We start from the raw sequence: 23,670 nt of genomic DNA, 5'->3' as shown, positions 1-23,670 counted from the left end.
CTAGACTTAAAGGACTGTATGTCTGTCAGGCTTTTATTCCTAAAAAAAAATCCATTGCACCAATCAGTCTCCACTCAGAACAGCAGTCTTTTGTGTAGTTTAGAGGTGCTTACTCAAATTGATTATCGATAATGCTGGTACTCTGACAGGTGTTCAGCTTCATAGTGCTGTCACAACAGCTTGGTTGGAAGTGAAACAGGTAGTGGAAACATGACAGAGACCATGAGGTTCTCATCTGTCTGTGTCTCTCAGTGTCTCCAGTGGCGTGTGTCTTTATAAGAGGCACGTCTTTCTGGAGTGGTTTCTATTGAGCCTTTCTGAAAGGAGTTTGCATGCTCTCTCTCCTGAGGTTTTTGCTGGTGATCTGGCATTCTCCACCCCCCCACCCCACCCTGAAGACATGCAGGTTAATGCTCATAGATGTGAATGTGAGCATGAATGGTTGTTGTTGTCAACCTTGTAATCATTTAATTTAAAAAATAACAAATAAGAAGTAAAAATACAGGACTGTCTCCTCTGGTCATATTTATGACATGAACATCTAAACCAAAGGACAAGTTAACTGTTGTTCACTCCAAGTTTTCCTAAAATGTTTTTACCATTTATAAATATAATCACAAATCACCAAACAATCACTGAAACCTTCACTGACACAAGAAACACTGTGCTGCAGCTTGTACCAGCATAATGTCAAATAACGTCAAACTACTGGAGCAGTAATGATAATAACGTTGTTTGCGTTGGAATGATTGTGTTGCTTTTGGACTTTCTGAAATTCCGAGTCAAAATAAAGGGAACATGTTTAAAGCTGCTGTTTTTCCAAATATGACAATGTTGACAGGAAGTTTCTCTTCCCTGCAGCTGTTGAGCCTGGATCTTTGAATGCTGAGGTTTCCTGTTTGTGTCACCTTTGCTGTGTTGTCAGGCTCCCACAATGTGTCATGTAGCTTTACTGACAGAGTGGTAACGGGTGGGGTTTGCCCACTGCTTCCTTTGCAGGTTCATCATGTCTTCAGACTGATGTGTCTTGAGTTGTGGACGGAGCAGTTTTCTCCGTACTTATTATATATTTTTTCAGATTACTATGTTAGAAAAGCCACTGATAGTCATTTGTTGTAAATACCCTCTAACTCTGGTCAGTGCCTGATCGGCTGGAACATATTTTGCGCAAACACTAATTGAGTGGTTGCGACGAATAGAAACATAACTGCTAACGAGTTCGTTGTGATCAGTGAAGCCAGAGGCTCCGGAGCAGAGTGGGGTGGCAGATGTTAGTGGAGCTTATTGGAAATCTAGTATTAATATTCAAAAACAGCAGCATGAGCAGTGTGAGATAAAGACACTCGACGTGAGGTGGAGTAATTACATGAAAATATCACAGTTAATTTCACAGTGTTTGATTTGGCTACATGTTGCTCCTCTAATCTGCAAATGAGAACAACCTGGTGAAATAAATCTGCCGAAATGTCTTTCTCTACCATGTCAATGCAAATGTGCCTGTGTGTTTGTGCATGTGCACGCGCCTCCTCGCTGTGTTTGTGTACGTCCAGTTTGGCGTTCGGGAACTGCAACGGCCTTGCGATAGTGGACTACTTGCAGAAAACCATCCTGTTGTGTATGTCGACACTGGATCTGTACGGAGCCTCCGACCCCTACCAGCGCCTTACCCGCTCCCCCCGCAGGAACAGACAGTCCACCTCAGGTAACACACACACACACACACACACACACACACACACACACACACACACACACACACACACACACACACACACACACACACACACACACACACACCTCTGGGATCTTGCCACTCACGTGCACGCACACAACTAACACCCACAGATGTAGCCATTACATCCAGACAACTGTATCTTACTGTCTCAACTGTTTTCTATCCTCCTGTCCACTCTCTCTTTGTTCTACCTCCACTGATGTTTCTTCTTCCCTTTTTTATTGAAATTAAAGTTCTAAAAACTTTTAATAAAGTATTTTGGCCTAATTTACTCTGTAAACAGTGAATTTAAGAGACAAAATCCAGTCTTTAATCCCAAATAAAGTCTGGCAGTATCTGGTTAAATCTACGAATGGATTATTGTACCAGTATTCAAGAGTCTGCATCAGTCCAACTCTTATTCTTCTCTCTTTGCTCTTTTTCTGTCACAATATAACATACAACGACTCAAACATTCAGTGAAAAAGCCATGTGCCTGTCACAGGTCTGCACTATGATATGAAGCGCATGTTAACAGCCTGCGTGTCATTCCACGTCGGCATTTTTATGCATGTTATCATTTGGTTTCTCTGTCCTTTCTGTCTCTAGTCCTGCTTGAGCATAGAGCTGTAGTGACAAGCCACAGAGGTCTCGTTGTACTTCCTGACCCCTGCCTCCCTTTTTCCTGCTACTTATCTTGGCTGGTGATGGTCTCCTGTCTCGGGGGCAGCCTCTTACTGTAAAGATATTCAACCCCTGCCGCACTGAAACCACACTTTGATTTGACCCCAGAATAACCTTTGGATGTGGAGGAGGAGCAGCTCCAATTGTTTAATATTTTAAATGTCTAAGGTCTATTAAGCAATTTAAAGTACTGACATTTTCTCATTACATTATTCCCAAAAGTGTATGTGAAAAAGATTTACACGTCCTCAGGATTAGTGTGAAGGGGAATATCAAGTTCGATGGAGGGATCGGTGACTTTGAACTTCAGAGCCAAGACTTCGGTGTTGCATAAGAGCCTTTATTGACTACCACAGCACTTATTGTTCCCAACGTTCGCCTTTGTGAAAGTCTTTCCGCGTTGGCTCTTTAAGATCAATTTTGAGACTGAGGGGAAGATAAAAACAGGCGTCCGTGCCCTTTTCTCTCCACCCCAGGTGGTGGTGTTATGATCTCAAGCCCTCGCTGTGCGGGAGATAATAAATTGCTGAAGACAAAACTTCAAAAACACAGTCAAAAGAAAAAGTAAAGTGCGCAGCACTTGTTAATCCGCGTTAAAGCTTCTGGCATCTTCTCTTTTCGGAGCGTTCCAACTTGTGAGAATATAGGTTTCTGTCCTTCCCACAACATTTTTAGCTGTTATCACCACAAATTTGTGTATGTGTATTCTATATATATATGTCAGTTAAATGTAATGCATTCATTTCATTAAATGATGCTCAATTATTGATCATTATAGGTGTGTTGCTCTAGTGTCTAATGAGTCTAATGTCTAATGCAGCCTGCACATGTCAGGATAGTATTAGAAAATAACATATGAACAAAATGAATTGTAAACCAATTAATTATTATGTTTATTTTGATGCTGCATTGTAAGTAATCATATGTTCCCTTATAACACAGTAGTTTACTTCCTGTGCAAATGACCAATCACATCAGCGTTACCAGGGTTTGCAGGACTAGCGGGTATATCTTGTCTGTCCTCCCCCTGACACTAACGCGGTTGCTGCTTGCTCTCACTTTCTTTTCCACTCTAAGCCTGTGTGTTCTTCTCTCTCCCCTTTCCCTCCCCTTTCCCTCCCCTCCCTTCCCAACATCCTAAAATTGTATAACTAATTTCCTTACCCATCCACCCATCCTCTCCCACTTTACTTCAAATTCTTTCCATCATTTCTTTTCTATTATTTCTACCTTCTACCCCACTTGTACACCTCTTCCTTTTTACTCCTCTTCGTTCCCTCTTGTCATCCTCCTCCTCCTCCCACCTTATGTCGACTCTGTGGCTGCTGGTGTGGGCATGTGGGCCTGCCTGACAGAGTTTAGCATGCGTGGCCTGTCTAACTTTTATTCCGATTCAAAGAAAAGGATCCGTACATCCTATCAGAGTAAGTCAGGCCTTCCTGAGGCTCGGGGGGCTCTGTGTGTGTGTTTGTGTGTTTGTGTGTGTGTGTGTGTGTGCGGGAGGGATGGGGGAGGATGGGGCAGTGTTTTGTTGGAACATACAGTTCTAGGACAACAGGGTTGATAGAAATGGTTTCTATAGAGATTGGGAAGGGAGGATGTAGACTGAAAGCCAAGGGACAAACCAAGGAGATGATTGGAATGAAAGTGGTTGTCCCTGGTCTTACAGCAGAATATCATTTCTGTACTTTTCTATATAAAACAAAGCCGACCTATTCCAGTCATGTCCAGCAGTATGTCCTCTGCAGAGAGACAGCCACTCCATTTGAATCTCAGGGCAATTATAAATATTATATGATCCACATGATGTATATTTTAGGTGAAGGTTAGTCAGTGGGGGAAATAAAGCCTTGTTCATCCACCGGGTCTTTAATGTGTATTTTGAATCAATGATTACAAATGAATTTTTAATTTTATTCTTCAGTAAAGTTAAGATCAGACTTCTGGTGCCTTCAATCATCAAAGCCAGTGTCAATGATTGAAGGGGAAATCTGCATGAGGAAGTTTTGCTGCACACTTTGACTGAAGGGAAATAATTGAATCAATAGAAACTTTCCCAAGTGTGACGACTCAGTGAGGCTGTTAATGAAGCCTTAATGAACACGGCTCAAACTCCCCACATAAATTTAGGATTTCAGCATTTGTGATGTTGTTGTTTTTTTGTTTTACTGGCCTGTGCTTGGTGCATGATCATATGTGTTGGTTCTGTTTTGTAGTTTGATTGTATTTGACACTTTATCATGAGATTTGCACTACATTCTGTAGTTGTGTAGCTTGATTGGAAATTCAAAACAATAGGTGATTCATACATTTATACATTAGACTATAGTGCAGGTAACATCCGGATTCAGCCACTCTGCTCCCAGAAGACAAATGATTCCCATAGTATCATACTTTAAGAAATAATAATAGAATACTGGGAATGTAAGTTATCAGAGAGGATGAGCTACGGGTTGCTGATCCTCTCTTGAGGCTGACATCTAACAAGCCGACTCCTGTAAAGTCTGAACGATTGACGCGATTGAAATAATCTGACAGAATCTCTGTTCTCTACCTCTTCCTCCTCTTGGCTGCCATTGGCTGCTGCAGGCCTTACTGAACTCTCTGACAACCAGCAATCCATTGACATGGAGAGAAGCAAGTCACCCACTTCAGGTAACCTACTCACACACACTCACACACACACACACACACACACACACACACATTCCAGCCACTGCAGAGTCCATCTCCCCTGTATGGAAATGTGAACTGCACTGTGGAGCTTGGCTGGGAAGACACCATCTCTAAACTGTACAGCACGTGGACACCTCACCCATCACCAGAGGATCTTCACTTGATGAGAATGGCAGCTGTTGTTCAATGTTTCCGAATGTCTCCTGCAAGAATTGCTGAAAACCCCTTCAAATGGAAAGTTGTTATTGAGGACATGTAGTGATTGTGTTTGGTTGCAGTATGTTGTGGTCTGTTCGATGCTTTTTGTCACAGTTTCCAGCTGGTTTCACTTTATTCCGCTGTTGTGTATTGATTATATGATTTCTCCACTTTCCTCCTGCTCTCCCTCTCTCTTTATGGCTTTCTCACTTTGGCATTTATCCCACTCTTGGATTGAGTGATAAGTTCTGCCACTTTCGTGAAGGACCTGGATAGATCTTAACTAAATCTCTGGTTTGGAGAGAAAGCAGAAGAGCTCAACAACGTGGTTCCGGATGTGATTTTGTTTATCCCACAAGCTTTACCACCTTATACCACAAGCTACAACATTGTGTAATGATGTTATAAGCTCCTGTAGAAGCCACAAGTGCGTATGATATCAACTTATAAAAAATATATGTTTTTTATTCGCGATGTCAAGGAGAAGTTCTACACCACCCATAATCCTCAGGTGTAGTAGCTATGTCTCTGATTGGTGGAGCTTGCTGTTACCATGAAAATGTTTACTACAAATGCGAAAGTCATGTCGGCCACAATGGGACGATTCAGCGTTACATTTCCACGGCGCAATCATTATTTACCTTGTTGACATGCTGAGGTTTTTTAGTGATGGGGAAGCATCTAAAGTCAGGTCATGTACTGGAGAGTAGTATTAGTGAATGCCAGCTTGTGCATTAGCAGTGGTTTATGGGATGTGCTGTTCCTTCACTCTTAAAATAAGTATGTACACAGTACACGCCTTTCTTGCTGTTTTCCATAATTTGTTGGCTTTGAACCAAAGGTTTTATGGTCATGATTGATTTGAGTTGGTCGGCCTTGAAAGTCTTTTCATTAGGATTTTTTGAAACGTCAAAGGAGAAAATAAATGAGAAATTTACTTCACCAGAACCAGAACCGCTAAAGTGGGTGGTAACTGTTACCCTATATAAGGATGGCGTAGGCCTCAATTACATGTTTACTTTCAACTAATGTCAGAATATGAGCTGAGAGCAGGGGTGACAAACTAGAGTTGATAAGAAGTGGCAGTAACCTGCATCATTTTACAAGATCAAGGCTTGAATATCTGTCTGAGACAAGATCAGAACAGTTTCTCAAAGCTGTTGAAATATGTATTTTTATCATCCATAATATATCATGAAATCCTCTTGTGCTGCTCTAAGTTAAATATTTTCTGACATGTTGGTGCGTAGCATTGCTTGGCTTGATGTAGCATTAGATGCTAGATGATGTATGATAAAACAGACATGCTTACTTGGAGGGGAATGGTTTGATGAACCAAACAATGTTTGTAGTAGATGTTGTATTCACTATCTTGTCACTTGCTTCAGGATCACCCTTCGGAGATGTGAAGTTAGATTGGAAGAAGAGTGAGAGATAAGCTGAGAGGACTAGCTTGTGGATATCTTGGCTTGTGAGTGAGTGGATCCAGCAGATTAGAGTTTAAACTGCCAGGTTGTTCAGAGAATGTTGAGATTTTGTGTTCGGAAAAAGAAATGAGACTATGTTCATGATTGCAGAGTGAAAAAAAAAAACGCGTAATAGGAGGAGAAACGGAGAGAAATGAGAACATTTCCCAGCAGGTGCACTTGTACGTGTGGTGGGAAACCACGTTATCTCAGAAAAAAAGGTCAAATGGAGAGAGTGTCAGTGTGTGTAAATCTGTGCTGAAGACACTGCCAAGCAATCATGCTGTTTTCTCAAGGCTCTGTCTGTCTGTGTGCTGTATATCTTATTTTCAGTTTACTTGGGATGTAACGTAATGTTTGCCTCCAGTTCAGAACAATTTTTAACAGTTGATAAATATAGTAAGTGGTAGTTTATTAATATCAAAAAACCTTTTGAAAATACCCATCAAATTGCTCTTTCTCCATAAAACCTGTGAGGTGCATGTTTCAGTATCGGCACCAACACAGAGTGTGTGTGTGTGTCATCCTAATAATTGATTAACTAATCCTCTAATAATTAACTTGGTTTATACTTGTTTTTTTGGAAACAAACAACTAACCCAAGTTCCTAGGAAAAGGAGGCAATTGGAGATGTACTCTTCTAAGTAGAGGTCCAGTTCTCTCAAACAGGGATACACAGCAGCTGATCTTTGAATAATAACATGTAATTACCTGGTGATAACATTTATGTGTCACACTCTGTCAGTGCTGAGGCATGATAATGATGCCACTGTGTGCAAATATATAAAATTGGTTTGTTGTGATTTATAGGGAATAAAAACTTTTGGGGTTGAATTGGGTTCAGGCCACCAGGAGCTCTGAAGGAACAGTGAAGCACCTGAGCTTCACCTCTGCCCTTACAGGTGCTGAGCTGCTCACTTGGCTCCAGGCTGCTTTGTCAGACTGTGTCCACATGGACTTCATGTGTCCAACTCTTTTAATGATTCGTATTTCCAGAGACACAGGGATACACGAATGCTTTCCTCCTAATGTTCCTGGAGGGGGCATTTGAAAAATTCTCCGTAAGGGACAAGGGGAGTTCGCAATAGAAGCAAATGTGATCAGGATGCCTATCAGACACCACAAGGAGGAGGTGAGGAGCCTCAGTGACAGACCATAAACACATCTAAAAGACCTTAAACACAGCTTCTGGCAGGGCTGGAAGACAAGGTGCCTACCCCGGTCTGCTGCAGAGGATTTGTGGCTAATCTCTTTACAAAGCCATTGTGCATCACTGGCATGGGAAGAAGAGACATCACAAATATCACGGATGATATGTTCAGAAAAAAATCACTGTGTATCTCTTGTGGCCTGAGAACTTCCGGGGTTAATCCTGGAGGGTAAAATGGAAGATGAACGATGGTTGGGGTGAAGGATGTCAGGGTTACTTTGCTGCTGCTTTGTGAAACTAGATAGAAAGAAGGACGTATACATCTTATATTGCACTGAGCCTTTCTTTATATATACAGAACCAGGTTATGTAGTCGAATGTCAACAGACTTCTATAATATTATCAGTCAATAGAAGTTGACAGATTGTGTTATAAAAGTTGAGTCATACTTTTTTGATGTGTCTGGTGAACTTTTGAAGCCTCCGCAAAGTTTGTACTGACTGACAAAATAAAAAACTTTATAATGTTCCTCATTGGCAGATAGATAAGTAAACAATGTACTGCCCAGCAGCGGAGCAAGAACAATGTCTGCATCCACAGGAGGCTACAAAGTGTGACTCAACAATGACTCAGCAATCACGGTGGTTTTTATAACATTCAGCTGCTCGGTGATGGAGGACTGTGCAACAGGAAGATGAGCAGTGTTGTTGTATTTCTGATTTTAAGGACAAAAAGCGTCTTCTTATATTTTACCCTTTCTTTACCTTCCACTTTTTTGAGGTTTATGAAGTTTTACTGACAGCGATGGGCTGTACAAACAAACTGGTCCTGACTTGATTAGATGCCTCTCTGATGTTGCAAGGCCTCATCAGTGCCCCTCCAGTTTTTTCAATCAATCAATCAAATTTGATCTGTATAGCCCATATTCACAAATCACAATTTGTCTCATAGGGCTTAACAAGGTGTGACATCATCCCTCCTTAATCCTCAACAAGAGTGAGGACTAACTACCAAAAGAAAACTCTGTCTGTAAAAAGAAAAAGCTCTGTTATGTGTGTTCTCACATGTTTAGTCTCCAGCCCTGTTTCGAGCCTCTTAAGGAGGCTAACAGAACCAGGACAAGATGTCCTTTGCTGTCGTGCTGAGTCTTTCAGCATTGTCATGTTGACTAGGTCATGGTCATTCTGTCCCATTACAGGCCTGTCATCTTCTAATTGGAGAGATGGAAGAAAGGAGGAGTTGTGGACAGATGGATATGGACGAATACTGTACAACACAGTGTCTGATTCACTGTTACATTAACTTAGAGCAGGAGGATGGAGGCAGATCCACAATCAATATAAATGAAAATGTTAATGTTGGTATAATTTGTTTGTGGATTTTGTGACAGCTTAAAAATATTCAACGTTAAGTTTAGAGTGATGTAAATTTATTTAAAGTGGTTATGGCTACAGATAAATGAGGCACCACTGCTGTGCTCTACCTGACAGGTGAAGAGTCCACGGATTGTTTCCTCCTGCTGAATATAAACTTCCATCCTTCTCTGTGGCCATTAGAGGCTGTTCCTGGCACACCAGGTGTGCTGTGTCTGTTTTAAGGCCATATCCAGACAGGACAGCCACACAGCGTCCTGATTCACCCCGTGTGTCAATAACCGCAGGCGTCTCTCGCCTATTCTTAACACGTCTTCCCCCTTCTTGCCTATTTTCCATCTTCCTTTCGTCATTAGGTCCAGTAATTGGTCCTTCTCCTGCCAGAAGCTGTCTCCCTCCACTCCAATATGTCGCCTTCTCTTCTGTCCTGAAGTCTGTTGTTTTAGTTCGAGATTATGAATTACATTTCCTTAGCTTTATCCCATGTGTGTCTGTATCAGGGCTTACTTGACCAAAGCCACTTGTGAGATGGACTAACAAGCTGAGATGCTGTGATGGGTCCCTGACCCAGCAGGATATATTTAGCAATGGGCACATGAGGAGAGGAAGGGTGGGGGGAAAAAGCTGAAATTTAAGTGTTCTGAACTGACGCCAGTTGCAAAATTGCATCTACAACTACGCAATTCAGTTTGATAAAGGTTCAAATAAGCCTCACAACAGTATTACAACGTAACCCTGTTTGTGCTTTTTCTATAATAAGTATATCTATGATACAAAGTAAGAACTCAACAAAATTACATCGTTCTCATAATGCCGTACGACAGTTGCGTCATGGAAACCTTTACACGTACATTATTTCACCACTCATAAGCCAGTGCTGGTATACATAAAAATATTGTGTATGCAGTATATTCAATTATTTAACCTAATTATTAGACCAAACTTACTGAGATATGCTAATTCTGATATGACAAAAGCCTCAAGTGTTGAGACACAAATTTGAGAGAATCCTAACGCAGATGTTAGCCTGCTGTCTCTCGATGATGTGGGTTATCATGTCAGGAGAGAGATCAAGCTTCTGCATTGTCTCAGTTACCGGGGAGACAAGTTCTGCCCCATCTGTTTGGTTGCCTGAAAAGAAGAGCCGCACGAAGACAAACTGTTTAGAGACTCACTCTTATGCAGTTTTAAGCTGAACGCCACAGGAATATGTTGTTTCGATGTCATACATTTACTTCACTAGTGTGTAATTTGTTTTGTATTAAGGTTGTTGTGAGTTAAGGTTCATATAGTGCATTATTATTGTTGATCTAAAAAAACGCTCAGAGGGTTGTAGCGGCCTCAAAGTCTCAAATCGCCTGCTTGTGTGACACCCTCCTGGTGGCTTTGAGGTGTATTTCTGATGAAGAGTGACTGCTGCTGTTGTCATGTGGCTACAGGAGAGGAGCTGACAGCTGCTGCTACACAACCTCTGGGACCCGCTCGAGTACAGCAGACAGCAGATCCACATTCTTCTTTCAAAAGCTCTGTCTATATACAACTTTGTTTTGTTTTGCTGGCCAACAGTTCACTTCTGAATTAAGGACAATGACAGGATTCTTACTAAAGAGACACACATTGTTTCTGGGCTGAAGACTGCTTATTTCAGTGCTACTGTTTTAGGGATTGAGAAAGGGGTTCATTAAGTTTAAAGGGCAAGTTAATACATCCACAGGTTTAACTTGTAAGTGGCAGGACACAATTTTAAGGTGTATTTTCTTCTGTTAATTTTAATTTCTTTTATACAAGAAAGATAGTTGAATTATTACCAATCCAAGGTTTAATTTAATTTTCGATTCATTTGGTATTTTGAGTCAATTCCTTTCAATATAATGAAAGGGGGGGGTTTCTTGATTTCAGGCCTTTCAAGAGTACGTAGGGTAAGACTACTCAGGGATTATCTGAAGTATAATAAGGATGGATATGCTCCTGTCCAGCAATTAAAAGAGTAACGATAGTAATATACTTCTACCAACCATGATGAACCCTCCTGAGCTGTTACAGTTATATGGTCTCAGCAGTTTTTCTATAATAGGCTGAAACAGTGGGTACAAGTGGAGGGATAGCTCCTTTGTTTGTCCAGCACTGCTGCAGCTCACAAGGGGCAGAACGCAAGAGAAAAACAAACTAACCTTTCTCAAGCTCGCAGCTCAGGAGACTTGTATTGTCAAACCAAGGCTGAAAAACGAACAGAATTACACTGTACGTTCAGAGGAGTTACACACTGAATATTGGGAAGTGACACTATAAATTGCCGGCTGTATTATGTAGAGTTCCCGCAAGATGCAGATGGATCCATTTTAACTGTCTTTATGACGTGTCAGGTATTTGACAGTGGCTGTAAAACTTAGAGGTGGTGGCTGTGTGTGTTTGGAAGTTAAAATGATTTGCAAAATTGCCTCATAGCAATAAAAGTGATGTTAATAATAGGTCTGGAGGACTGACGGGCTGAATGGAGCTGTTGGAGATAACGGAAATAGTGACGATACCTTTCGTGGGGATTATAAATGTGATACTAGTGGTGATGAGATGTTGTAAAAGTAGTAGTAACCATAGTAGTGGTTAGCAGTGTTCTTTGTGATAGTATTAGTTGTGCTTGTGTTGTGAACCCATTTGAGTATCATATTGCTGGTTGAATAGTTTTGTCCTTTTTTCTGCTGCTTATTAACCTTTTTATTTTCATAACCTCTCAACTGTTTTCTTCCTGTTAACTCCAAGACTCTCATCTTCCCCAGTTCACCCGCTCTGTCTGTCTCTTTCCCCCATTTCCCTGAAAAGTCTCTGTCTGTTCTGTTGGATCTCCTATTCTAGTTCAATACCCAACCTCCCTTCACAATGACCCACGCGTGCTGCCCGAGCCTGTGGCCAGTCTGAGAGCCAGCCACTGCAGTCCAGTCTTTTACTTGCTGGACAATGGTAAGAGGAGGGAGGACTCAGGGATCTCAGCCTCTGCGTGGACGTCTGCTTGTGGCTTTTATTTTATGGCAAAACGAGGGAGGGAGCTGGGATAATTGGGTTGTTTTTGGACAGGTAGTTGGTTCAGTGTTGCACCTTGCATGCCAGCTCAGCTTCCACACTGTGAGCAACTCTATCAGAGAGACACCAGAAGTCCTTTCATTCCCGACACAAGCACAGAGGTAGGGACGTTTTAGGTATTTCAAATAAAACTGGTGGCTTTGAAAGAGCTGGGCTACGGCAAAATCTTTCATGGTCGTTGGTGATCAAGAGCAAAGCTGCTTTTTCACTTGGTTTCTGTAGGAATCATGAAAAACACACTTATGTACATATGTAGCTGAACTTACAGCCATTTAAAGTACATACTTTAATGAAATATTGAATATAATTAACACAACCAACATGATATGAAAAAAAGGTTTGGAAAAGGGTTTTTAAAATACAGTAAAACATCAAATTTTTCATAATCAGTCAATGTCGTCAGTGCCTTTCACCACCCAAATGCAATCTCACACCCTGATAGGTCAGCACAGATCAACCATCAGACAGGTTGCTTGCAGTGTAAACAAGCCGACAGGGACTGTGTTTCTAGTGACTGACTGTCTGCTGCTGTTTCGTCAATGTCTTCCATGCTTTTGTGCGGACAACTGCTGGTGTTGTGTTGTCTCTCTGCCCCAGTTGCAGTGGGGAGGGGGGGGGCAGATGTTGTGATGTGTGTTGTATGTGCCAGTTTGGGGATTTGACCTTGGATCCGTCACCATTCAGCAATGCTGCAAGGCAGGCGGGCTTAGAAAGAGGAAGGGGTTGTATTCCTGCTGGGTACATCTCCTCGCTCGTCAGAGCCTCTTGTACTTCATTCTCTGTGATGTTAATCATCGTGCCTCCACTGGAACCACACATCTTTGTCACTGAAGGACAATATGCTACTTTACCAGGCTGTGGTGCTCAGATTGTCTCCAATTGTGTCTTTGTGATTGTGTGTCAATAAACCTGCGATCTCATCTTGTTGTCCTCTGCGCTAACATTCATCACTGTCTCATTTCTAACCAACTGCATGGTGGCCAGCTGTGGTGCTGATAAAAATTACTTCAGCTTGCTGTGTACGTCAACATCAGTGTTGTGGCCTGATCAAATCCAAACATTAGGCCCTTTTTGGATCTCAGCACTCTATATGTTACTCTAATTCAGTCCATCAGCCTTTTCTACGGACCTTGGGGCGGAGGGGTGTATTTTTACCTCCTAATCCCGCACCGGTGTGTTTGATCTTCAAAGGTATTCTTGTCATCTTACATATAACTTAAACCTGCCATGGCCTTGCACAGAGGAGAAAATGAGCAAACCCGAGCAGCACATTCAACAGAAATGTTTAAACACCATTTAAACTACAACCCTGCCTCAGTCAGACACTTTGTCTTTCCATCCACAGAGTCATAAATCACCTTTAAAGGTGCCACCCACTGCCCAGCCAGGAAATAACATTTTCATTTTGCTATCGTTTCACTTTGCGAACGCTACTTGAACAAATCATGAAGTAACATATGGAGTGTTGAGGTCACAAATGGAGCTAGTCCAACACAAACTGTTGCCAAACATGTGTTACGTATGTTACATAAAAAGTTAAACTGTCCATGCACATAAATTGTAGTGATAATGTTATTGTCAACACAGATTGGTGAAATCCTTCAGAACTATTGTTTCTCAACTGACCAGATTTAAATGAACATGTGGTTATTAAGACCCATGGTCATGAATCCTGGTACATGCAGTGGTTGGCTGCGTGTTCTTCTTATTCACAATGAAAATGTTATGAATTGTTAATTTGGCCACTGAGCTGTTAAACAGAGGAACCATCTGTTTGAGACTTGTTTATTATGAGAACATTTACTCTGTCGCTGTAGCACGAACACTGCACAGTTTATATCGTTGCAGCAGCATCTGCTCCCCATGGTTCATTATGAAGAAAACACACAAACACACGCTCACACACACACATTCACATGCACATCTCATCTATTATCTCATTAGCAACACTAATCTGAAAAGCTTTACTTGTTCCTGGAAAAAAAGGGAAACAGAAGTTCATTGATTGAGGAATTCAATTAGGGCACCATGCCACCCTAATTTCCTCCTTCGTAATAAAGGAAATATATCTTTCCTCAAAATGACCTTTGATACTGAGCTGTCTACGTGCTCCTTCACAGCAAATAAGCTGCATACATGGAATGAACTGTATTACATTAAAATAGATTAAAAATAGTTTCAACATTTCCGCCAGTCGGCCCCGCATCCTCTGTGGCAGAAGGATTGAAACCTGAGTCAACATTTATTTTCAAAGGAGTTGTCACTGATTGCTTTGATGCATTTTCCAAATCAAAAACAAAAATAAATTGTCAAAATTCTAGACAATGCAAATTCATGGTCATGCTGTTTTTCCATGTGGTCTTTTAATGGACCAGTCGCATGTGACCCCCATCCTGTGTCTTCGACAAAGAAACAATAAAGCATTGCCTTCTTTTTGAGACGGGAAACTGACTCATGACATCTCAACTCTGACCTTTGCAGTTCTCCACTTACTGCAAAATACTTGCAAAATGTTTCAACAAGTTATTTTGTTCCCTCCAGTGTCTGGTTTTTGACACCGTGTGGTGCCCGTCTGTTTGTCTGTGCTTCCATGTCAGACATCCCAGGCCTTAGAAAATACAAAACAGACCTATTTCAGTATGTAAATGAAGTTTCAGAAGTTTCAGATTTCAGAAATGTGTGCAGTGACTGGAGTTTGACATCCAGCGTAAATTCAAGTGTCTTGTTGCAGCTCGACAAGACATTGACCATTAGTTGTAAGAGGATGAATCCTGCACCGAGTGCCTGGATGATTCCCTGGACCATTTATTTCACTGGGTGTTACTAATCTTGGAGATATAGCTGGCTCCACTGGCCTGGGACAACAATGGAGCATGCATTTTGAAATACGCCTGCTGTGTGCAACTGCACCAATTTGCATGTTCTGGTTGTATTTTCATTTGAATTCCATTTGAATTCCATTTTGTTTGGTTTGATTATTCTTCTTTTTGCACTTTTTTTGGTTCATTCTTTGTCTTAGATTAGTACGAAGCCCCTGGAGTCCTAAAATATTATATTTTTTCCTCTTGTGCGAACCAGATATTTTCTTTTGGGAACTAGTTACTATCTTGAAAAATCATCTTTTGGGACTTCAGGGGCTCCGTAGATTATTTTTATTTTTTTATTTTATTTTATTTTTATTTAAAAGGATTAACTGGTGCTTTGTTTCCTATTCTTTTGTTTCAGTAAAGGGGCCCGGCAGAAAGTTAAGTCTGCCAACAGATCTTAAGACTGATCTTGGTACGGTAGGCGAAAGCCAGCAGTTTTCATTTGATTTCCTTTGAATCATTGACTTTCTGCTTTTTTCACGTATTCTAGGCTTTTATGTAGCATTAGTTGTTTTAGATTTTTTTTTTTTCTTACTCAAACTTTCCCTTTTCAGTTTACTTGTCACTCTCTCCTGTTCAAGCAGCCCATGAGACTGTCGGCCTGACGTGTTCGTCCATTGTGCCCCTTTAATGTATTTTGATTTCAATCTTCTGTATTCGTTCCGTCTACATTTTGCAAGTGTTTATTAAGGTGATTTTTAGCTCATGCCCATGTTTAAATCTGAGGCTTTCTATCGCTCTATCATGATTGGACCATCCTCTGATTTTACACAACCTTTTCCTCCATTGACAGCCTTGCTCTACAGTGATTTGATCACTCGCTCCTTCCCTCACTTTAACTGGATCATTTCTCTCTGAAACAGCCGTCTCTTCATTATGACTGGATCATCTGCATTACAGATACCGGGTGCCCCCCCCCTCACCCATACATCTGCTACATGAGTGCCACATATACATCACAACCTCAGGTTTCTCTTTTCTCTGCGTCTGCAGTGTCATACATGCTGTCCCCTCCAAAAACTTCTGCTTCTTCAACACAAAATGTGCCGGTTCTTACTTATTCCTGTGACGCATTCAATAACCTTTTGGTGTGTGACAGTTAAAAAACAATGATTTTATTTGATTTACATCTTTTATGAGCCAGGTAATAATAAAAAATGGAGAAGAACGAGTTTGTTTGCCTCATCTCACATTTAGTGTCGTCAACAAAGGAACATTTTAAGCTTCCTGTGAGGTTAAAACAACAAAGTGTCAATATTGTATGTTGTGTGTAAAATGGACAGAAGTGCATATTAATACTTATTTTTATCATTAATCTTTCTTGATCTAATCTTTAATCTGGTTAGTCACTTCAATAGGAATATGTTATTTTTTTGGTCGGATCTGTCAATTATGGGAAATATTACTTGGTGTTTGTGTGTGCGTGAGATGGTGTATGTGCACTCTTGCTGTATGTGGTAGTCCATGCGTTGGGTGATGTGCATGAGGATACAGTGCCATTCTTTCTGCTATGTAGTTTCCTGCAGAACATTTCGGGGCAAAAGACTGAGTGGCCGCATCTCTGTTTGAAATTCAGAGTGAGAAAACATCAATACAGAGGCACAGCGGTGCCGTCATGCAGCTCTCGCATCAGTCGGCCCGATACTAACCTCAGCTTTCAATTCCCTGCTCTGGCCCGTCCTGCTGTGAAACTGTGCGTGTTGCACGCGGACTGGGTGGCACCCCGGAGCTTTTCATCTTCACTTTGAAACTGAGTCATTTGTGCATCAACCATGCAGGTGAAGTTGAGAGAGGAAAGGTAATAATCAAAAAAATAAGTGAGAAGCTTTCTTTTTTTTTTACTCGTCACTGAGAGGAAGTAAGAATAAAAGTAATCGTGGCATTTGGTATCATGAAGCTGTAATTACCTGTTCGGGCAGCTTTTTCATCACACGCTGACTGAAACGCAGGAAACAAAGAACTGCAAAGTGCAGCCAGTCCACATAGTGCTGCTTTGCTTTGTCTCGTTAATAAGGTTTGACTCTAAAAAACTAAAGTAAGGACAAAGCTTCCACTCTCAGTCCCTGAGTGGAGGCCATGTAAAGCAACGATGCCAGAGAGTAACAAGTGTTTCCTGTCAGCATCGTCTGCAGCTGATCATGTAGCCCAACAACTTGAATTAAATTAATTAATATAAAAAACAGTATTATATTTATTGTAGTTTTTTATAATCGGTTTTAGTTATTTGATCTTCACTTTAGGCTTTTTTGTCAAAGCCAGTATTTCCTGTAAAGCTCTGGGTCGTCAAAAGAAATAAACAGCTTCTGCTAAAAAAGAAGGTTTTCTAACAATTCACACAGGAGAAAAGAAACAAAGTGGAAGTGAAACAAGCCTGTTTTCTTGTGATTTTCATATCTCTCTCCTGGCAGAGACTGGATGACTCTGCACTACAATTTGTACACTCCACATTCTTTTACCCCAGCATCTCTCTCTCCTTCCTGCTCATACTGATTTCCAACCACTCTCCGACCTTTTGCAACCCACTCTTACCTCCTTTAACACCTTCCGCCATCTTTCTTATTGACAATCTGATCTTCAACATCAGCTTGCTTCTCTGACACTGCAAAAATGTCCATCTTCATAGGTCATGTGATGTACTATTGTATTAAAGTAATAAGTCAGCTTTTTTTTTATAAATCGCCCCAATCGGACTGAGTGATATTTCCTTTAAGCTGATAAAACAGGATTATAAATAAGTAAAATTAGCAGTTTTCTCCCTTATTTCGTTAAACCCGTTCGTTATCAGACTAAGTGACCTGTGATGGTGGATATTGCAGTCGGGGATTTGAATATGAATGAAAGTTTCTCTATTTCCCTCTTTGTATTGTTTGCTAATGCTTTGCCGTTGTTACAGATCATGTCAATGGACATTGCACTAGCCCCACCTCCCAGCCCTGCTCGGCGGGGAAGCCTCGCGTCCCAATGGGTCCCGAGGGGCCACGGCTTACTCGCAGAGGCCCCGGCCGACCGCCCTTCCGCAAGGCCCAGTCTGCTGCTTGCATGGAGATCTCTTTGCCTGTGTCCCACACTGAAGGTGTGTGCTTGTCTTCCCAACCCCCCCCCATCCCTAAACCTCTCTAACATGTTCTCCCTCCCAACAAGTGCATGCCTTCCTCTCACCCTGCGGTAAGTGGTTTAAGGCCTGATACATAGTTAACACAAGGCAAGCATATGCTAATGCAAGTTAGCAAAATTGAAAAACCATTTGAAACAGCATATTTTAACCATAATTTGAACCTTAAAATAAAAGTCTGAGGAGAATTTTAAAAAGAACCATACAAATACATCTTATTTTCTCCTTCTCTACATGACCCCTGAGGTGATAATGACAGATAAGTGGTTGTTCAAATGAATATCAATAAAAAAGCAGTTTACTTTCTCAAGAAACGTTGCCAGATATTCTCTCTCAGAATTCACAGCTAAAATACTTGACTATTACCACCTTAAAACTCAATTGTACCTCTTTAAGGCCCGTCCTGGTGCCAGTGACTGTGTCTCAATTCAGGGGCTGCATCCGTCACCTTCAGTGATACTAGTGGTCATAATCTGTGACTATTATTTTAGATGTCAGAGGCTGAAAGGTTTGGGAGCCCCTGGTGTAAAAAGTTTCGAGTTTTGGGCCTTTTAGCAGTAAATAAGAGGGGCAGCGTTTGATAAATGGTCAATTTATTCAATTGGCAGTCACTAAAATCTGTAGAGGATGTGTTTGCACACTCAGATAAGTGGAAATCAGGCAATAGGCGAATGTTGACAGTGAGAACATGATGATTATGGCTGCTCTACATTTACACTAACAGCAGCTGCTTCCACATTAAACAGTGTGGGAGCTACTTTACTTCTTCAAACATATATTTCCTGCAGCTTGCATTAGCATCACCTTACAACATTGCAGCTCTTGCATGGTGACTCTTAATACGATTGCCTGTGTCGACTATGTCCCAGCCCTGAAGGTTGGTGCTATTTTAAGTGTATAAACTGATTTATTTTGACTTCTTCAATGCCTGTTTTTCTTTTTTGATCCTCTGCATCAGAATTTTGCATGTATTTAACTCTAAAAGCAGCACTGAGGTGTTAGAAATTAGTGTCGCGTTTTTTCCCCCCATCCAGTCATATAGTTTGATGAGGTAACATTTGAGCCTCGTTTCTGTCATATTCCTTTCTCGTCTCGTAAAGAGATTGTAGATGTTTTAGTTTTTAGAGTAACGGAGCTCACGTTAGGTTCGTGTAGTGTGGCCACACTGTCCGACTTTCTCATAACCCACAAAACTTTGAGCTGAGGGAGGCTTTTCATCACTTTTTATTTAGTGTCCTTGTGTGTGAGTATATACAGTTTCTTTGTATTGCAGTTGATCATGCTATTTTTTTCCCCCGACATTAAAATAGCTCTTTTCAGCATGCATACACATAAAAGAGGTGATTAAGTAGTTGAAGACGACCGTTGGAGCACGATTTGCACTCCGGCATTTTGACATTCTCATTGACAGATCTGACATTTCTCTTCTTTTGCCTCCATTGGAACTCGTTTTCCTCACACCCTGTCTTTGACTTGCACTGCCTGGAAATGGATTGGCCGAGTGGCCTCATATACCCATGATAAGTGTGGAGATTTGCGTGTGTGTGTGTGTTTTGAGTGTGTAAATATGTCCCTCTGTCTCTGTGTGTGATGCCTAAAGGTTTTTGTTATCGCTCCTGTATTCAGGGTTTATTCAACTTCACAAAATCACAAAAATCCTTGTCTATTTCTATTATCACACCCTAATCTGAATGTACTTTAACACTCTGAAGGCCTCTATAGCAGATCTTTCTTATTTTAGACATTTGATACATTATTAGTTTTGGGCTTTTTGTTATGCACATTTTTCAATGACAGTAAAAAAGCCAATAAATTAATGTGCTGTCAAGTAAAGACTTAAAATGACACTCCAGGCAGCGTCCTTTTAAGATTTTGACCTGAGAACCGACACAGAAAATGGCCTCTGTCGGGAATGTGCAATAACATTTAATCACACAGTATGAAATCGTGCACTTAGTCTGTCACTGTCAGGCGTCAGACATTGCTGCAGGACATCTATTGACGTTTTAGCTAGAAATTTGTAGATTTCCTTTTGTTTTGACAGTGGATGGAAATAAAAGTGGGGACGGCAGACAATGGCCAGTGACTGACAGACACACAATGATTGGCCAAACATTTAAATGCTCTAATTTGAAATGTGCAACATTTGGGATAGTACTTCACAGGCAGGAGATTGAGTTTCATGTCATCTTGTGAACAAATGTACATGTACGTCAGTCAAAGTCTTGTGAATCCTCATATTTATCACAGGACCTGGTACACCACCAGTACTGCTTTTATATAATGCTCTTAAGGAGAGTCCACTTCTAAAGCTCTGGCTGGAGAGGTCACTCACACACGGTCCTGTCAGTATTTGCTTTTAGTCGAGGCTGTTTCAGTTTAACAAATCTCATTTTCTTCACATCTGTGTTGAGCTGCAGAATTATAAAGGTTTTTACTCTGGGCCTTTTTTGATTGTGCAAATCTAAAATGGTTCTAACAAACTGGTGTGGAATATTGATGCTAAAAATAATCCGGATAGGTGCAGTGTTGCTTGTTGAGTCACAGCTGACTCTTTTACACCAATTCTGCAATTAGACTCCCTCTGCCATCTTCATCTGCCTCATTATACCACATTGACCTGGAGCCAGGGGAGAAAAAAATGTTACATCAGCATAAGCTGAATGTTTTATTAAAGCCACTGCCTGGGCTGCAGCTGCAGTAGCAACCACACCAATGCAGACAATAGAAGACATTTATTTTCCAAAGTTTGAAGGCAATAGAACATATGAAAATATCCATAAAAACAGGTTGACAGACTTTTTTATTTAATAGGAAACCTTATACTAACCATAGGCTGTATTAACATAGTACTACGGGTTGCCTGCGTTTAGATATTCACTGAATCCATTGTCAGATATTCAACAATCTCTCTAATACTAAAGAACAATGTCTCTATAGGGGACAGCCACCTCACCTCTGTGTGCTACACTCTGTCCTCCTGCTCAAATGTGCCGAGGAAGCTTCGAGAGAGTGGCTCCGGCTTTAATCGATTTACAGTGGTCACCATTATCAAGAATGTCACATGGTACGACATGAGGGTAAATTGTCTTGCCTTCTAAGTCCATGATATGGTATTGGACCCAATTAAATTGTCCCTTATATCAAAGCTATCTTTGACTCTCCCAACCTTTTATGTCAAATGTCTTGATTCACAAACAGCGTGCAAGGAAATAATTTGAAAAATCAAGAATAGCCACTATCTGCACTAGCTTTAATGTGCTTTTATTCATTCATTTCATTTCTCCGCAGACGAATGCATATTCACTGACTGTCGCCCTACCTCGGGCGCTGTTGTTTATCAGTTGCACTGGGTTACCACAGTGAAGAGCCAGCAGGATCACTGGAATAATTAAAGGTCAACAAGCAGTGCGAGAGGTGAGGCCGATGTTAATGAGGCCTGCATTCCAGGAGAGGAGACAGAGGAGGGAAATGGCAAGGGAAGCCAAACTGAATATACAGTATCCACATCACTACCTCCTCTATTGGTTAGGCAGCACAGCGATTAAATATTGACGATGTAATGGTATGATAACATTAGATTCGCCCGTGGACATGGTAATAAAGTGGTAGTTGAAGAACAGGAACATCTGTAAGATAGTGTTTGTGTTGTTACTAAGTAAAGAGAGGTGAGTGTAGCCTTTGATTTACATATAACTCACAAACAATGTAATAGGTAATAGTATCTCATAATAAACACATTTCACAGGTAAACGAAGGAGAACTCAAATATGTTTTACTGTGCTCTGCAATGCTAAGGTGACTCAGTAACTACCTGGCCAGATGCTGAAGAGGCTTTCAAAGGATGTTCTGTTCTGCACCTCCGCACACCCACGTCCGAAACAAAAAAAACCTGAAACCACACACCTGATATTGTGATATAAGATGTCCCTGTTGAATCGCTGCATTTAACAACTTAAGCATCTTGTTTTTTTAGGTCAACATTTTATCAGTTCCCACTTAAATGCACAATTAACATGAAATGTGTCACAATTCTCTGTTCACAGTCATTGGTGGTGCATAGATATGACCAGGTGTTCAGTAGCAGTCTCCATGTGTCCGTCCCTGTCTCTCCAAAGTATGTGGATGTATGTGCATGTACCACAGCATAAATCTGGCACATTGTCCGTCTCTTCCTATCACCCTCTGACACTGCCTCACCTGGCTCTATAGCTCCCCGTGAAGCAGCCCCCATCCCAGGGGGCCCTGTGTCCTGCCAGTGTACCACTCTGCCTGACTTTCATTAGCCAGCCCCCCCACAGGCTCTGTCACACAGCGTAAACACACCCCAGTGACACACACGGCAAAAACCCAGCCGCTGCTACCGAGACTCACAGCAGAAGGCTATTTCGTCTCGGTGTCTGCCAGCAGCATGTGCAGCAGGGTTGTCACGATACCAGAATTTATCACTTAAACCATCTGAATGTATTGATGCTGATCTGATACTGTGGAAAAGGAGTAACACAAATCCAACAACCACAATTTGCACTCTTGACGTCTTTATCTGAGTTTTCATGTCCCTTTTGTGTTACATTGATTTTTCTTTTTCCCGATTGTTGGATGCACTTTTTTTGTACTCGTAGCAGTTTCAGAAGGAGCAGCATCAAATTTTGGTTGTCGTGCTACAGCGCTGTACATTATCCCTGGTCCCCATGTGGGACTCACAGTGTTGAGTTGAGCAGACGGTGTTGAGATGGTGTTTAGAGAGACGATGGTTTTTTTTGAGTAAAGGTTGTGTGGCCACAAGAAACGTAGCCTCTTTTTCAGTCACTCTCTCTTTCTGTGTCTGTTAATATTTCAAGGAATCTCTCAGCTCACACTCAGCTGCATCTTTCTCTCTTCCCCTTTCTTTCATCCTCTGGTACTGCTGTCCATCATGTCTGGTTCTTGGCTGGGTGGCTATGTGTGCGCACCCATGTGTGTGTGTGTGTGTGTGTGTGTGTGTGTATTGATTTCTCTGGGTCTGGGCGATTGTGGTTTGTCCGACGGGTTTCATGTTGTGGTGGGGGACGAATAGGTTATGCATCGAGGAGGGCGATGCTTCAGCAGTTACATGGAGTCTCTATGTACTCCCACGACGAGCACCACAGCTCCAGCGCCTACTGCTGGAATGAGAAAGGTAAGGGGGCCTCGGCCACAAACCCATCAACCGCTGTCCTGCTGACTACTACACGTTTGTCCGTCCCTCCCGTCAGTCAGTATGTCCTCCCCTCCGTCAGTAAGTATGTCCGTCCCGTGGCCCTGTTCTGTCTGAAACACGCCTGGAAGTGCTCTCGTCCTGAGGTGTAGGGGCGGCTGTGATGCCATCTTTATATA

The 23,670-nt window shown here is 41.5% G+C and overlaps 1 protein-coding gene across 9 annotated transcripts in view; it reads left to right on the top strand.

The window, feature by feature from the left end:
• The window catches only part of stxbp5l (syntaxin binding protein 5L), a 123,014-nt gene that overhangs the window by 91,207 nt on the left and 8,137 nt on the right, over positions 1–23,670 (top strand). Inside the window, exons 18-24 of one of the 9 annotated variants that reach the window (XM_035175414.2) lie at positions 1,551–1,702; positions 3,754–3,822; positions 4,988–5,053; positions 12,112–12,216; positions 15,562–15,615; positions 18,097–18,276; positions 23,372–23,473. In XM_035175414.2, coding sequence (XP_035031305.1) covers positions 1,551–1,702; positions 3,754–3,822; positions 4,988–5,053; positions 12,112–12,216; positions 15,562–15,615; positions 18,097–18,276; positions 23,372–23,473 — 728 coding nt within the window. The remainder of the gene's footprint in view (positions 1–1,550; positions 1,703–3,753; positions 3,823–4,987; positions 5,054–12,111; positions 12,217–15,561; positions 15,616–18,096; positions 18,277–23,371; positions 23,474–23,670) is intronic. The other 8 variants (XM_035175417.2, XM_035175419.2, XM_035175418.2 and 5 more) reach the window with 8 other exon arrangements.

The sequence above is a fragment of the Hippoglossus stenolepis genome, chromosome 13, assembly GCF_022539355.2.
Source record: "Hippoglossus stenolepis isolate QCI-W04-F060 chromosome 13, HSTE1.2, whole genome shotgun sequence".
Lineage (NCBI taxonomy): Eukaryota > Metazoa > Chordata > Actinopteri > Pleuronectiformes > Pleuronectidae > Hippoglossus > Hippoglossus stenolepis.
Note: the sequence above shows the minus strand (reverse complement) of the source record. Positions and strands in the feature narration are given on the sequence as shown.